The sequence below is a fragment of the Octodon degus genome, unplaced genomic scaffold (genome assembly GCF_000260255.1).
Source record: "Octodon degus isolate 3935 unplaced genomic scaffold, OctDeg1.0 scaffold00058, whole genome shotgun sequence".
NCBI lineage: Eukaryota > Metazoa > Chordata > Mammalia > Rodentia > Octodontidae > Octodon > Octodon degus.
Window position 1 is genome coordinate 12335286 of NW_004524634.1, and position 18087 is coordinate 12353372.

Here is an 18087-nt window from a genome sequence, read left to right on the forward strand (position 1 = left end):
GGTAAAATGAAATAGTCATTGAAACATGCACCACTTCTAAGTGTGTGGCACAGTGCTTTGAGGAACTTCTGGGAAGCTTTTCTTTTTAGTACCTTCTGATTCTGTCTATAGGCAATTTTTGATTATCTCCACTGTTGAGAGTGTAGCAATAAAGGAAAACAATCTAAATTGCTAGCTATTTCAGCTTGGGCTTGAACACATTTTTTTCTGTGCTTCATTTGAACAAAAATATACGTGTTCAAGAAATGAAGAGGAGTTCCAAAGAAATTTTATCCAGACCTTCCAGAGGGTGAGGTTTTAAATATTCAGGCTTTTTTAAAAAAGCACTTTCTGATCTAGAGAAGAATTGTGATGTCCATAGCTAAAGAGAGTATGATAACACAAATTTCAGATTATAATCTGGATGGGGGGATAGTGATACTAAGACAATAAAACAGGCACGTCTCATTATCAGAATGATAGCCCTGTTTTGCTCACATTTTGTTACTAAGGCAAGTTGTTGCAGGACTTAATGTTCCTCTACCACCCCTCCCCCAGTCTTCTATGATATGCCAGGCCTGGTGGCGCAAGCCTGTAATCCCAGCACTTGGGAGGGTCAAGCAGGAGGATTGCTGTTGTTTGAGGCCAACATGAACTACATAGTGATACCCAGTCTCAAAAAGAAAAACTGTTATGACAGTAAAGCTATAGCCACTTAAACTCTGAGTTCTGTACCACATCTTCCTTAGTTGCATTCTGGGCCAGGGAGATAGCTCAGGAGAATAAGCGCTTGCCTGGCAAGCTCAAGGGCCTGAGCTCAAGCCCTGGTTCTGCCAAAAAAAAAAAAAAAAAGTCTTTCCTTAGTCGCATTCTTATCAGTGTATGAGGTCACTCATTTTTACACAAACTTTCCAAGGGGTGAAAAAAAAAAAAACCTTTTAAATGGTTTTTCAGTGAAAATGCATTCTCTCAGGGTTAGAAAATTGAGTCAGCCCATTTGAAAATATTCTTTTTTTGAAGAGGAGGGGAAATAACAAGAATTTCGAGAGTAGAGTTACTCTTGTTGGGCATCACTCTTGTTGTAAACTTACAACTTAATGCTCTGGCCTTGGCTGTACCTCCTGTCAGTAAGTTCAGGCAGCCCTGAGCTACACAAAGTGGTACACTGATTCACTCTAAGAAGTGGTTCTTCAGTTGTGTGTTCTGTCCCGGCGGCCCTAAACTTACTACTATAATCAATTATACTCCCTGAAAATGATCAGGTATTCATTTACAGCATGAAATCGGTGACTGTGCTACTGAATTGTTTTGTGCATAGTAAAACACTATGTTCTAGTGTTCTTACATGAGCCAAGCCAATAACCTAACTTTGTTCAACTCAGTGGCAGGATTTGTTGGCATCTCTTGAACTAGTGACTGAGGAGTTATTTCTATTTAAGCTAGTGGGCATTCCTGCTTGTGAGTGCAGAGGAGTCAGCGGCTATAAACAAAGCATGTTTTACCTGAAAATATCAATGTTCTTACTTGTTATTCAATTAAAGAACTTTTTTATTCCTTTGGCTTTTAGAAGTAATATAAATTCTGAGAGCCTCTAATTAAAAGGAAATAAATTGACACTTTAACCTTTTATCAACCAGTGAAGAGAATTTCACTTAATATCCTGAAGATTATTTAGCCATCAGTCAGTAATAACAGTTTTTTTCTTTTCAAACTTGGAAAATGTACTCAGAGGAGGTACTGGGAGGAGGAGGCACGACTGCATGCATCTTGGTGTATCTGTGCCACCCAGACAAACCAATGGAAGGAGTCCTGGCTTATACAGTGTCTGCATAAGATTCATACTTGACTACCTGTCCTCCTGTATGATATGGATCTGACTTCACTGCAGGAATTCTTTATTTTAAATAATTTAAAAAGACTTAAAATATAAATGTTTAACCCTTGGAAGAACTATCTTAGGGAAACCTCTCAATTTGAAATCTGTTTTGGATATGCAAGAGCAAAACCAATTTTACCTGATTCCCTAACTTCCACCATGAGGGGCCAAAGAGTTGAGGGAAGAGTCTTATTTGAAAATATCTTCAAACTCAGACCATGATTTCTGAATTTTCTGTACAGGACTTTTGAACTTTGATCAAGAAATAGGTTATTTATAATTAATGATTATAAAATTCAATGATTTTTTTTTTTCTGTGTTCTGAACAGGGCCTATAGGGGGTACAGGTTCTCACTACCTGGATCAAACTCATAGTGATCTTCCTGTGTTCAGCCTCCCAAGCGCTAGAATTACAGGTGCATGCCACCAGGCCCAGTCTCAATCGCCTTCTCAGTGCACCCTGCGTGCGGGGCCAGCCTGGCATGCTGGGGCTTAAACACTGGCTGCTGTGCTTTGCCTAAGCAGGCGTTTTAGTCTACTGAGCCATCAGGCCGGCCCTTCAATGGTGATATTTTTCTGGTTTTCATTGGACTTGTGCTAAGAATTTCTCACCTAAGGACTATTAAAATGTGAGCAAGTAAACACAAGCAGCTATCAAACAAGCTGTGGAGGGTGAATATTAAGCTATATACTAAGGATTAGCTGATTTCATTATAACTTTTAAAATATACCTTTACATTCGATAAGATTTTCAAAAATAAGAGAAATGAAAAAAATCCTATAGCACACTTGACAGGATGTTTTCTCAGTTTTGATAAAATTTTGGCAATGTTTCTCAAAAGAAATAAATCAGTTTGGGCATGGTAGCACATACTTGTACTATATTCCAAACACTCTGGGAGGCTCAGGCAGGAGAATTATAAATTCATACTCACCCTTGCCAATTTAGCATGACCCTATCTCAAACAAACAAACAAACAAAAAAAAAAAAAAAAGAAGAAGAAGAAGAAGAAGACTAGGGATGTAGATCAACATGAAAGCCCCAGGTTTAATCCCAACTACCACAAAAAAAAAGAGAGAAAAAAAAAGAAAAAAAGAAGCACAAACTCAACAAAACCCACTACTACCATAAGTTGTCAACATCTACAGTTCAAAGTTCTACTGAGACTTATACAGTGACAATCTCAGATCATAAAGATTATAATATTACTGCTATTAGTGAAATAAAAAAGTCTATAAATGACAGCTTTTCATATGGGACTCAAATAATCTTACTTTCCAATAACAACTAACAATCAGGGCTTTAAAGAGTTTTATTTATTTTTTTGTTTACATGTGTATATTTATCTGGTTCATTAAGAGCAATGTTTTGGTTGGATCCCTACTATGTAAAAGGCACACTAAAAAAATACTAAGTTTAGTTATTTAAATACTTTTTATTCTCCAATGCCACATAATTCACATGAAAAGTAAAAATTTTGTGTTCAATATACTTCCACTAGAATGTGTATTTATGTTCATGTAATTCCATTTAATTGCTAAGATCAAAGAAATATTTCAGATTCTCTGTGAGGACAGTAGGGTATTTACTGATATTAATCTCTGTGTCTTCTCCATTTTCTTGGTTTGCTACATTCTAGAAATATAAGTATATTAACTGTCATCTACATTCTGTGTCTATAGATTATATTGTCAAGTGCTTTCTCCAGGCTAATTTAAATGGTGCATAAAATATGGCTTTGATCACAGCCCTTAGAAGAGAAATATGTGCTACATTATGGTCCACGTGTCTTATAAATAGGAAAGGCTTGCTGATAGGCAATGTGACGTTTTCGTAGTTCAGCTTTCTTTTACTGCTTGAGAGAACATTATCTTACTCTCTATCTTGCATAGTCATTTCATTCTAGGCAATAAATATACTTTAAATCCTTCATCCTAATCTTATTTTCTTGAGGGCAAGAAAATTTCTTAATTTAGACTTTTAATCTGTCTTTCATCCTCAGTACTCTCTCTTGCTTCAGTCCTTTTCTCTGAATACCTTCATCTATGCAGATGCCTTGCTGAGAAGGAGCTTGACTGGAACTCAGACTCGCTGTTCTGGCAAATCTGGATGTGTCTCTCGACCTCTTTCATCCGTTTTCTTTTGCAAATCTGTTTTGCAACGAGGAAGAATTTCCTAGAGCAGTGTCAGTCAATGTCATCTTCTAAGTAATATGTACTCTTTTCAGCTCAAATTCCTGTATGTGGGACAATGTCATACAACAAAACGAAAATATTGTCTCTTTATATAGGAGCTCCTAATTCAAATCTCTCAATATTTATGGGAATCTCTGCCTACTGATTCATCTTCAATGATAACATTGTGGTCAGGTTACATGACATCTACTTGGCCATAACTTCCAAGATCCATTACTTTGTCAATGCATCTGGAGATTATTTTTTTGGGCTTCACAACTGATTCTCTTTCTACTTAGCCCTTTGTGCCAAGAAATTACATAGATTGTATTACCTTCAACAGAAATTTCAAATCTTTCTCTGGTCAGAATAAAGTACAACTTTGAATTATGGCATCTCTTGACCACTGAAGTCTTACAGTCACTTCATGTTCCTCCTTGAAGAGTTCTTCCTCTATTTAATATCATCAAAATTGTGCACTACATCATCAGTTGCAGTAAGACTTGGATATTATGGATGCTGTCAAAAAGCTAGATTCGAGGTGGAATCTGGAGATTATCATATCCTGGCATTGTCATCTCATGTCAAAGTAAATGATCTTGTTTTAACTAATAACTAAGGGCATTATCACAATCAATCTTACTAAATTCATCTGAAAAGTCTGCACAGTTTATTCCCCTGCATCCCTGTGATGCAGCCTAGTTTTGCATTGAGTTCCTGAAATCACACTTCATTCCCAAATAGATAGTAGGTAATTAAAAAGACATACTGACAGATTATGACCTAAGTTCAGCTTGTTCTATTTCAATATTTAAAAAGTGCTGAACTCCATTTTTATTCTAATAAGAAAGATGTGCATCTTCCTTGTGGGCAGTAAAAAATTCTGAGATGTTTATTGGAAGAATGGACAATTGCATCATTAATCCTAATGACCTTTACATTTTTATGAGATGAGAGAAGACTCAAATAAGTTTCTAAATAATAATTTTTATATTGAGAAATAATGGTATATGACTAATCTATCTCCTGTAATGGGAAAACCAGGAGATGCATATTTTCTAAAGCCAAATATGGTTGGTTCCTGAAAACAAAGATAAGCCAACTAGTCAATGCTTTAATAGGTAAACACAGAAAACAACACTTCCCAGGGCCAGTAACTATAAAATTCTCAGAAATAAATGCTTCCCTATGCAGAATCTGAATTTAGAGTTTAGAATTATAGAACTGTAGAGTATGGAAACAATGAAATAATAAGGAAAATATATGCTTATGTGAGGTTCCGTTGCTGTCTCTATTAAATACAGGAGAACTCAAGTGCAGAAAAAATATTCATCTTACATGTTTCATGTTATGTCTTTTATATTTAAAGACATTATTTAAATGACTTTAATATTTTCTCCAAGGACAAGATGGGAGTGATGTCACTAAATTCATAATAAATTTGAATTTAGGAGCTTCTGTGTTTCAGACTGCTCCCTAATCTGCCAATTTTACTTAATTTTAAATTGTGATTGCTATAATATGCTTATGCACTCAGTAAGCTAAGGAGGACAGGATTAGAAATAGAACTACATTGGCTTGAAATTCCCAAGTATTGGGTTTTGTTTATCTGCTATGGAAGCCAGCTTTGGGTTTTAACCTTACAAGATGCCACAAACTTCAAGGTGTCATCCTGAATCTTCCCTTTTGCCCATACTTTCTCTGTGGAAAGTGATGGTTTCACTTTTCATATATTCCACTAGGCAGCACAAGACCTGTCTTCTATGTGAATGGCTTGAGACCTGCCTGCTCTACAAAATCACCCATCATTTTATTTTGCTATAGAATCTACTTGATAGCATTAGTTAATATTTTAAACCTTTAAATCTCCATTAATAAAATCCTGTGGCCTTCTACATATTCTTATACATTGTCTGATTTCCCATAACAACTGGATTCAGACATTAAAACAGGCTACAGCTATAAGACTATAGCAGAATTGCTTATTTAAAAACATTTAGATGGCATTACTGTGGTACATAAATGGAGCTTCTGAGTGCTGAGAATCCAATCATTGAAGGAATCTTGCCGTTTGACTTCCCTGTAGCTTTGAAGATAAGTACCCTTTTTAGATATGTAGTGAATTTGATACAGAAAGACATCAATTGTCAGTATGCTGAGAAAAATTTGAGAATTCTAAGGGAAGAAATTGGCATTGCTTATTGGCTTATCTTTTAAATGATGTCTTTCACACAAACCATCCTCCAGTACAAAAAGGAGCAGTAAAAACAGTTGCAGTTCTAACAATGAATGCAACCCAATAAAAGAGGTAAGTATCCCCTTAGTGCCGTGTACTTACTGGGAGGCAGCAGGTGACGGAAGTCCTCCAGTAGGACAATGTAACCTCCAAAAATGATACCTGGGATCCCTACATATTGTTCCAGGCTTTAAGAGCTACAGCCCTTGGCTTTTCTCTTGGTGATATTGAAAGCTTTGAATAGGGGATTCATCCCCTTCAAGCCTATTATAATTGTCCCTTACAGTGCCTGATAGAGCAAGGTGCTTCTTCGTCCTCCACCCGGACGGTTCCCTTATTTGTTCAAGACCTAAATATGAATCCAAGTGACTGGGCTGCTTAAATTCAAGAAGACCCACACTTAGCTCTTTAAGCACCAAGTTTCATCAGATACCTCTTTCTCCCAATAAATAACCCATTCCCTCTTGCAGTTCCCAATTCCCCTGAGTAGGATACGGGTAATTTTTTTTTTTCTCTTGCGCTCTCTCTCACTCTCTCTTTTCTGTATCTCTCGGAAATCAGACAGGAGTTCAGAGCACTTTCACTACCTTTTATGAGGTAGATTGTGATGTCATAGATGGGGGCAGGGCTAGTCAACTTTCTACCCACCTCCCAACCTGTGCTGAGGGAGCTCCGATCGGGAGTGGAAGCAGTGATTCCTCCATGGTGAGTAACTTGGCTTTCTAATCTAATATCTCTCATTGTAATCATTAATTCTGAAGAAAAGGGGTGGGGTCTCAGGGAAATAAAGATTTGTCTACTCAAGCCCTCTTTACTCACTGTTAGTCAACTTTGGGCAAAAGACATATTTATGTATTCTTTCCATGGGTTAGGAATTCCATAGCTCTGATAAACTCTTCAATCACGATCAGAACTTGAGAAGAAAAATGGTATTTTCATTCCTTTATTTCCCAGTCTTTCTTCCCACTGGGACTGAAAGTTACTGTGTATGTGGAATGAACCTATTCTGTAGACCTTTTGTGACCTTCTCTGAGATAGTTCAGAGGATGTAGTCTTCTTCATTTGAAATTTTTTAGGGTCAGCGAATATCCTTTTTTATTGTTGTTTGCCAAGAAAATTACTCAGGTCTTCTAAAAATTTGGGGGATAAAAACTAATACATGAAGATTATTAGTTAACTTGATTTTGGTGTAAACCAAAGACAATTCCTCAATCAGTTACCAAATTGATCATTAAATTTTGTTTTCCTCAAGTTCAAAGGCACAGCCATTTTAAGGTCTCACAACCAAATATGCAACCTTTTTGTCGTTGTTGTTGTTGCATGTCATGGTGCTGCTTGGTCTGTTTGATGCAGTTTCTTGGTAGTGAAGAGGTGTAAAACACTACTGTCCTTTGTTTCCACTGGGGTCTCAGTTACTGATTTGTCATTTTATGTGCCTCCATATTTGGAAAAGAAAAATCAATGAGAGTGAATACTTCACTGCTTTCCTTATTGTCTCCTGGGTACCTGTTAAACATGCAAAAAAATGTGTACTTTTGTACAAAATATTAAATACAGTTCATGGAAGTGGTTAAATTTTGAAAAGCCAGTGAAGCATCAGGGTGGCCATTTCCGGAAAGATTTGGTAGTCAGGATGTGCAGTCCTGCGGGCTCTTGTGGGGTAGCAGGAATGAATCATGGTGTGTACCACGGGTATGCATGAGAGTATCATTCATGGTTTGCAAAGAATCCACCCCGAGTTAAACAGCCACATATTAAAACTGGTTTTGGAGAACTGGGGACAGTTTGAGTGGAGTCTTTTCTCATGACCAGTTTCTCTGCTATGTGTAGATTGTGTTGTCCTCACTCCCCAAATTATGTAACTTTATATTAAAAACACTAGAGCAGATACTGATCCCTTGAGTTTGGGGATAATGAGGGGTTCTGAAGTTATTTTCTCATCCTAAGGACTTAAAAATTGACTATAATTCTAAAGAGCTTTAGTCTTAATGAGAAGAAATATTACCATCTAGCCAACAGGACAATTTGGGTGATAATACCTGGCATTCATCCTAATGTGGCAATATGAATGACAATGCTGAAGTTTTTCATATGTTATTTATCTCTGTCAAGTCTCTGATCCACCTTTCATTCAAAAGTATGATGAGCCCCAAACCCAGGTAGAAGCAAACCTTCAGTGTTAGAAAAGTCCAATGTTTAATCATAGCTCAAATTTTTAATGTCTTTTATCAACCCTCCATACAGCTGCCAGGTAAGAAATGCTCATATGTTACAAACTCTCGGAACACAGTCGTCTTTAAACTTCGTGAGTTAAGAACGGTTGTGCTGTGCGCTTGTGCCAGTTCAGAGAGTCTCTCATGGAATGCGTGGTGCATGCACTTGTTTATCTCCATGTGCATGTTTCATTTTTAGTGATGTTCAGTGTTTTTATTCATTTTGTATGTATTACAACTATAATTTAAAAATACATACAGATATCATGCTTTCATGGAGACAGTGAAATGTGACAGAAGTTGCATTGAGGTCTTATTGCCAAGTTAGGTAACTCAAAGTAAATTATTTATGTTTCTTGGGCCTCCACTTTTCTTATCTGTAAAAGGATTTTAAATGATCTGAAGGATTTTCACTAGGTGTGTACCCCCATTTTAAAATTCTACTCTTTTATGTTTTTCAAGAAATGGTTGCTCTGACAAGGATTGGATAGTGATAATTTATAGTTTTCATATTGGATTTAATTATTCAGTGTAGAAAAAAATCTCAATCCAGACTAGTAGTTAAGACATACCCTCTATCTGATATGAATTTTTTATTGGTTAAGGAAATATGTGTGTAGCTATGTTCTTTTAAATAAACAGCATAGTTTGATTGTCTTGCTCACATAACCTGTTCAGAGTGTTTTATGTGACTACATCTGAAGAGAGGGAAGGACCTATCACAAATAGCCATGCATTGATTAGGGAGACTGATTTGTTTTTAATTTCACACTTTTCTATATTTTCTACTTATCTGGGATTTCAAAATATCCTAATCTACTAGGTAAATGTAGTAGCTCTTCTTGAGGATACCAAAATTCAAAATTACTAATGCCATCTGAGAGAATTCCTATGTGGTTTTGGAAAAAGTTTATTGGTAGGGTATTGGTAGTTATTAAGTTAATGTGCTATGAGAGCTGAAAGCAAACATTTCACAGCCTGGCTGCCGAATGTGGGCAGTGTGAAACCTCACTAGGAGTCCAGACCCATGCCAACCTAGAAACAAATTCAGTAAGTGCTCAAGTACTAGGAAACATCCCTGCAGATTAGATGGGCTGGACCACTCTGGCATGGCTTTGGGATAAGTTGAGTCTGCTTGCCAACTTGGAAGGGTGATTTAGATTTGTGCTGATTTACGTAAAGAGGTTGGGAGAGCACTTCAGGTCTGCAAGACCGCAGAATTGTTAATGGAGCTAAGAGTATCTTATGTTCAGGCTATTATATATCACAATCAGAGTCTCTAGGCATAGTTCAGCTCCAAGCCTTTTCTCCTTAATCATACATTAATGTTACAACATAAGTTACTCTTGTTTAGAACTGCTGAGGAGATTGCAAGCAAATGAACTGCAGCTGCTCTATATAAAGATAAAAACTAGCTGCCATCTTCTCAGTTACATCAAGAAAACTTGATCACTTACAACTCTAGCTATGGAAGAAAAAAGGAAAGAATGAGGGAACTAGAAAGAGCAGCTCTGAGACAATCTGGTTTTCTGAGGAGAGTAGAGAGGAACCATTACTTTGGAAATATCATTGGCAGTTTTTGAACTGGTAGGTGGGGATGGACATGTTCATGACCTCATGAGGCTTTGTGAAACAAAAATTATTTTCTGAGGTCAACTGAAGACTTTGTGTATGAGGTGACAGTTGTGTCACACTCTCTTCCCTAATAACCACTGCTAATAAGGTTTCAGCACACAGTAAGACTGCAAGCGTTAAGGCAAGTCTTTCCTCTGAGACATTGGGAGGAGGTTGTTGACTGGATATGATTTAAGATTGAGAAACGTGGACTTTTTATGCTGCAAAGCTTCTTTGTTTGTAAAGATGCATATTCCTTGCATCCTTTCAAAGGAGTTGTTTGTTTTGTTTTTTTAGTCTCTTATCATACAAATTCTTTCCAAGTTGATACTTTGGCCTTTCTAATAGGTTGGGTTTTTATATGAATTGAACTGCTTTTTTAAAATAACTTTTTCCCAAATTGTAAGCATTCAGTAAATATATACACTTGTTTAGGCTACCCAGGAAACTATATCTAAATTTCTTAATGTGACATAAATTTAATTTTTAGAGTTCATTATCTGAGGAAATCACTTTCAAAAGTCAAACTTGTCTATATGAGAAGGAAGTCATGATCAAAGGCAGTTTTACAAAACAAGGAGGCCTCTCTTAGAAGTAATTTTTCAGTAAATGATCAAATAGGACTTTAATATAATTCTGTGCGATAAAATAATTAAGAATTATTAAAGAATTATAAAACTATTAGGATTGTATGTGCCAAGACTTTTATGTTAAGGGTAGTAATTACTTTCTGCCCCCACTTCCAAGTATCCATGGAAATCATTTAAGTAATAAATGATTGAGTTCTATAATCAAACATAAAGTAATATCCAATGCTTTATGTACTATGGATGTAGAGATGAAATTACGTTGGAAAGCAAAAAAAATGAGTAAGTAACTATAAAACACTGTAATAATTACATTGAAAGAATGTATATGCACATTGGTTTAAGTACTCAAGTAGAAAGAGCAAGGATTCAAGATATGATCAAGATGAAGGGGGTGGGTATCTAAGAAGAGAAACAGAACAGTTAAGTGAAGTGACTAGATCTGAAAATATGAGAAAGGGGTGGAAATGCTCAATGAGAATGGAAAGTTGGGACTGGAACTCAAGGCAGTGTTTCTGAGCCATGATGATTTTACATGGGTGCTTTTCACAAGGTTCAAGATCCTAAGATGCGAAGCCTAGCAAAGTGGTGGGAGGAGGCTCTAAAACCCTGGGTAGCTGTAGACGTCTTGAAACTGAGCTCCAGGGAGTGGGTTCTTGGAATCTGTGCCTAACTCATCACTCTCAACAAATACCAGGTGATTCATTTTCACACCTAAGTTTTAGAATCTTGATGAGGCTACAAAAATGACTCATGTCTGTATATTCTTGGAAAAAGGTTTCAGGAAAAGAAAATTAAGTATTAAGAGTAAAAGATTTTAAGAGCTAGCAATAATGCAAGACTACCTTTGGAAAAATAGTTTAAGCTGTGGTGAACTGTGGGAAAGATAATTAAAATGATGATTATTATGTGTAGAGAGGGCTAAAGATATAGCTCAGGGATGCAGAACCAAGTGTAAGGTTCTGACTTCAATTCCAGGTCCAAAAAAAAAACAAAGAAAGAAGAAAGAGTAAGGAATTATTAAATGATGCTATCAAAATCCTGAAGAAAGAAAGTGATACTGGAAACATTTGGAGACAATATTTCATCTTTTCTTTTGTCATGCTACTATAAAATTTTAGTAAGTAAATGATAGATAATTAGAAATAGGGTGATAAATCTTTTGCAGAAAGATAAGGGCGACCCAAGAGATGGAAGAGAAGGATGGGAAATAAAGAAGTGGAACTAGAATGTGTCGTGTATATGTATCAATTCTCCAGAAGTAGTATACCCATATTACTACACACACATACTAACAAAAGTTAAAAATGGAGGAAAAAAATTAAAGAAGATCCAGCTAACTTGCTCTGTATCTTGAAGTTGTAACAAAATGAGAAAGAGAAGAGAGAGAGAATGCCCAGAGAAATATTTATTTCTGAATGTTATTTTTTTGGTGTGGAATTGTTTAACAATTCTACATTTTTTAATTAAGTGCAATTCAATGAAAGCATATATATATATTACATTTTACTAAAACCCTGGTCACCAAGATGGTGGGCATCAACAGCCACAAATATCAATGTAGCTTTAAGCTCTATGTTGCTTTTCGCATAGTTCATTTATTCCCCACAGCTATAATGTTCAGTGTTTTTATTTGAGAATGTATTAGAAAGTCAGGAAGTGGTGGGAAACCCAATTTTCCTACGATTAATGATGGTGTCTTTTCTTCCCTAAGTTGGAGCATACTGTCATCTTCTAGAAGCAGTTTGCTTCAAATTCCAGCACAAATTAGTTCTACCTTATTGAATATACATAAAAATGTGTATCTGTGTGTATTTCTAGCACATATTTCTTAACAATAATGTGTACTTTTATGATTGTCCTTCCACTGACCAAGACAAATATATCCTTGAAGATGTGCCAAGCAAAAGTATGTACCTCATAGTTTAGCATTTACTTGAATAAAAGCAATAATGTTGAGAGGATAGTAACAGCTTATGAATTTTGGTTGTTGAAGAACTTAAAAATAATTTAGAGAAGAGAATGTTCTCTTAAATAATGCTAATAGAGTAAGCAAGACATTGTTATTAAGGGTGAATTTGGAGGGCTGGTGAGATAGCTCAGAGGACTAAGCACCTGCTTAGGCAAGTGCAGGGACTGGGGTTTGATCTCTGGCACCACATGTCACACTGGCCCCTCACCCAGGTGTGCTGAGCTGGCCACCGAGACTGGGCATGGTAGTGCATGCCTATAATCCCAGCTCTGCACAGGCTGAAAACAGGAGGATCACTATGAGTCCGAGCTGTTGTGAATTTGGAAAGCATTTCTACTTCTTATCACCTGGATGATACTGGGCTATCGTAGCAGTCTCTCTGGGCTTTCACTTTTATAAGTAAGTCAGCACAATGATACCTACTTAGAGGGAAAACTAAACGTGACAAATATCAACAACAATTTCTATGTTACCTAAGACACCCTGAAGACTTAGCTTTTGCCTGACACTGTGCTAAGCATCTGGAATGCTCTGTGAAGTGTGTCTTTACAGTCTCCAGTGGAGGATGAGTATTCTCAACCTCATTTGAAATACTAAGAAAATGGGGTTGAGGTATTTTAGGATCCCTACCACAGGTCGCAGTGGGCTGCTGATGTTAATAATGCTTCAGAAAGTTTCCTTCAGGCTTCTCTGACTGCATGGTACTTTCTCAGGTCATGCCTTGCATGATGTTTCAGAGTACATACTTGTCTTTCAAGTAGTTTGTAAGGTGACTGAGAACTGGAGGATATTTTAGTGTTCATTTTTTTTCCCTGGTTTCTTAGGAGTGAACACATAGTATATGCTTGACATGTCAGCATTTTGTTTAGTTACTAAAAACATCCATATTTTATTTTTCAGAGTTTTTAACATTTTTATTTGATGAAAACAAATACAAAATCTTGTAACAAAAAGAAAATAACAATAGTTAATATATTTCATATCATAATCTTAAGTGTAGGTATTCAAATACATGAAAAAGACACTCTTGCAATAAAGAAGCATAATAGCTTAAAACTTAATTTTTAATGAATTCAGAGAAACTAATAGTGTAAGTGAAAAAGAACAAAAGGCCAATAAATACACAAGAAAATATCCAATATTGCTGGCTACTAGAAAAATTCAAAACTATGTGGAGATACTGTCCTACTCCAGAATGACTATCATCAAAGACCTAATAGCGTATGCAGGCAGGAATGTATACTAGTATAATCACAATGGAAATCAGTGCAACAATTCTTTAAAAAAATAGAAATAGAAATTTCATTTGAGCCAGTTATACCCCTTCAAATTATCTTCCCAAAAATTTCAAATCCTCAGATTTTCCTTTTTTCCAGTAGTTATTCATCACTCCGAAAAAAATCTCAATAAATTATTCTGAGGTCTGTCATTTATTCTCTCTTTTATTTGTGTATTTATGTATAAAACACCTGGTTTTATTTTAAATGTTAGATTTCAGAGTGCATTGTTATTTTAATTACTAAAGACAAAACACATGAATATTTTTTAGCTAAATCAATCACTCTCTACTTTGATAAATTTTCTGATATATGAAGTAGACTTTCTTACTTTAAAAGTATACATATAAAGTAGATTTTCTTATTTTAAGAGTATTGATTTTTCAAAGAAACTGAATTTATCAAATTTTAGTAATTTATTTTGAAAGATAATTGGAAATAAAATGACTGGTTTCATCTGCTCTCCACCCTCAAGATTATGATATATGAAACTGATGAGTTAATACATTAGAAGGCAAAATATTGTTTTTACTTAAGTGCCCTAAAATGTGAATGCTCTGTAACAATTCACAATTTTTATAAATTGTTATAGATAATATAAATTTTTATAAATTTGAAAATTCACAATTTTTGTACAGCCTTCCATGTGTTTTAATCAGATTTAGGTTCAACTAAATATGCTGAAACATCCAATACAGAACTATTTCTCTGACACAGGGAATACATTTATAAATGTAGTTCACAAGCAATACAGTAAGCCTTCAAGAACCCAGACTTCTAAATTTATGTTCTGCTATTCTTAGTATATGGTTTCTGTTCCAAAGTTGTGGAAGTTAGAACTTGGGCAAATCACTCGATCTCTCTGAGATCCATGTTCTTTAGCTATAAAATGAGATGTGCATCTACTTTGATGAGTCTTGTTATGATTACAATGCCTTGAAGTGTATCATGTACATACTACAGTTACTGCAATGCAAGATACTAAATAAATGAGCATAAATACATTTTCCTGTGTTTCTCCTACAAAACTATTTGTCCTTTTGATGATGGAGGGCCTTCCTTTTCCCTTTGTCATGTCTACATTAATTACCCTGCTACATGCAAAGTAACAGCCAACCGCTGTCTCTGTTCTCACTGAGACTGCATTATTTTACCATGAGGTGTTCTATGAGAGTCATTTAGAGAGATGATGATTGAAAATAGGGAGCAGTGGACTCAACAACAACAACAAAAATTAAGGAGAGACTATCACATTTCAGTCTATAGGAGAATCACATGGATCACCATTAGAAATGAAAATCCCCAGCCTCTGCTTCCTTCATTCTGAACCTAAGCTTTCAGAAAGAACTAAGTCAGGCATTAGCACTCTGCTTAAATATTCTTGATACAAATGAATTTATGGACACTATTTGGAAAGCACTGGTTTAAAAAGAGGAGAGGAGAGCTAAAGGCTAAACAGGGAGCATTCCAGAATATAAAGCCATTTAGACTTTTGTTTAGAAAAGAAGAGGGAGCTCAGGAACACCCTATACTCCTGTGCAATCATGACCTTTGTTCTAGTACATATCACTTGAAATGGAGCCTCTTCCCTTGCCCTCTGGAGGGATGGGTGTTGGCAGATACAATACTGTCAGATGCATCTCCAACACTTCATTCTTCGACTCAGGGTGTGGACTCACATTCATAAAAGCAGGACTTCTGGGACCCCCCCCCCCCACAGTCACCCTTAGACAATCACATTTCATACCTTTTACAAGTCTCCATCCATCTCTTTGCTTGGTCAGTCCAAATCTTTCCGTCTTTCTTTCTGATACATGCATTTCCATTTCCCAAGGCAACTTAAAGTTTCAGTGAAAATGTTTAGGAAAAAAAAAGTTTTAAACAACATAAAATTATTTTGCTTACTTTGTGTAAACTAAGGATCTATACTAAGTTTTAAAAATCTTTTAAAATGTTATAAAAACAATTGAATTGTAGCACTTCATTATTTTAATTTCTTTTCAAATCTTTATAGAGTTGGAGAAAAAGAAACTACATTTTAAAATGTAAGGAATAAAAGAATGTGAAAGAATACAGTAAGAAGTAGTTTTCCTGAAAAGGATTTTAAAAATAAAAATCAATCATATCAGACTAATAGTTTCCTTGAAATTCAGACTACTTTGGGATAATATTCCTGACAAGCAATTCTGTAAGGTGGAAATTAGTACCAGGTGATCTTTTGAACAAAGAAATTTGTACGTAGGAACTGAACGTTAGCATTTATTTGTTGAAAGAGAAAATTGGAGATTTCCCAGGTGATAACTACAGATTTAACAGATACCATTTTCTCAAAGATATAACTGTATATATTTGAAGAATATGCCTTGAGATTTTTTTAGTGTACCAGCTAAAGAAATAATGAGATGGCCTTTATACCTTGTAATAAATATGAAGCTGATTTAACTCTGTGAAAGGCTAGATTCACAGGGATTCTAAGATAGGGATCATGCCTTAAGGAAACTTTCATCTCAATATTAAATATATTTTTTAGTAAAAATAAAATACTGTATCATACTATCTCCAACCCTTTAATGTGTATCTCTGTTTCCTGGTTAAAAGTTGTCATCTTCTTGGAATTAAAGAAGTACTTTTTCTCCCAAAGAAGTTTTCCGATTTTATAGGTTTGAAGCTTGCTTTCAAAGGAAACACTATTTTTTTCTATGCTTTTTGGCAATTCTGTTATGCATTTCCAGTCTTTTGAGTTTTCTAGTTCCTTTAATCTGGGATGTTAAAAGTTTCTTATATAGCTCAACCTCTGTTACAAGAGAACTGACAATATGTTGTCCATCTATAGATGTTCTTTGTTGGACCAAAGAAATATTTCCAATTTTAGATGGAAGGTAACCCTCAGGTGCTTTTGGTACATTTACCCTAAAGTAAATTCACACCAGCAGAAAGAAACTAGAAGGTTCTAAACTAGGCCAGGCCTTGGCAGGCACCTACAGGAGGAAGTAGCTTGGCTTCTAAGGAGAACCATCTAACTGCTCTTTATTCTTTTCATTTAAAATCAGTTGGACTGCTTTTATATATTGCTAAATACACTACTCTTACAGACAAAGGTCATGCACTTGAATTTCTGGTAATTGTCAATTAGCTGGCAAGTTTTTTCTCTCTTACCCTCAGTTCCCTATCTATAGAACGATAGAGGTGAAGTGATGGATTGCTTTTAAAATGTAAGAATTGGGTGATGTTAGCATATAGGAAAGATCTAATTGGCTAGGAAATTCAATATGTATTAAACCTGGAAAAGAATACATTAATCCACGAAAAAAATAATACCCAACTTTTATTTTGCTACAGATTTGTTTTATATATCAATTTAATGGTCAGTCAAAATCAGAATCCAACATTGAATTGACCAAGTAGTAACCATATTATATACCCCCATGTCTCTGTAGTTTGTGTGTTGCCAGCCTTTATGGGAAACATACTACTAAAAGGTCAGGAGGTACTTGTTCATGAAGAGCCAGAAGTCTTATTATGGAGACAGGATCACATTATACAAAGTTTTTGAGCATAAAGTAGCACATCAGTAGTCAATTAGTTGATTCTATTACAGCCAGAGCTGGAATGAAAACATGAAGGATAGATTCACAGATGAATTATCAGCTTGTATGGAGATGTGGACTCTTCTCTTGAATTTTTTTGTTTTGTGTTATCAAATTCTTTAGGGGCTGAACACCATACTCTGTATTAAGGTCCTCAACAGCATGATTCCTTTGTGCTGTTTCTCTTAAGAATTAGAGTTTTTGATTATTATCTTTAAGTGGAAAAATTGGGAGTGTAACTTGGCTACTTACTGGTATTTTCTCCATACTCAGATTGACTGCTCTGGTAATCTATTGGAATAATGCCACCTATGAAGTGTTTCTTAACCTGAATCACACATGTGTTCCAAAGAACTATGTGAAAATCCCAAAGGACACTCAAAGATTACATAATTATCTTTTCTAGTCACAAACTTCTTTAAAATATAAAGATTATGGGGATGGAGGGATGGCTCAGTGGTCTAAAGCACCTACTTAAAACAAGCTTAGCAAAGCACAGGGACTGCGGTTCAATCCCCCAGCACCACATGCCAGCCAGCCCCGCCCCCTGGTGGGCTGAGCTGGCCACACA

The 18087-nt window shown here is 35.7% G+C and overlaps 1 protein-coding gene across 2 annotated transcripts in view; it reads left to right on the forward strand.

The window, feature by feature from the left end:
- Positions 1–18087, forward strand: part of Ctnna2 (catenin alpha 2) — a 1043423-nt gene that overhangs the window by 1004483 nt on the left and 20853 nt on the right. The window contains exon 17 of one of the 2 annotated variants that reach the window (XM_004634143.2): positions 6828–6971. The exons of the other annotated variant lie outside the window; for it this stretch is intronic. Coding sequence (XP_004634200.1) covers positions 6828–6971 — 144 coding nt within the window. The remainder of the gene's footprint in view (positions 1–6827; positions 6972–18087) is intronic. 2 annotated transcript variants of the gene reach the window in all.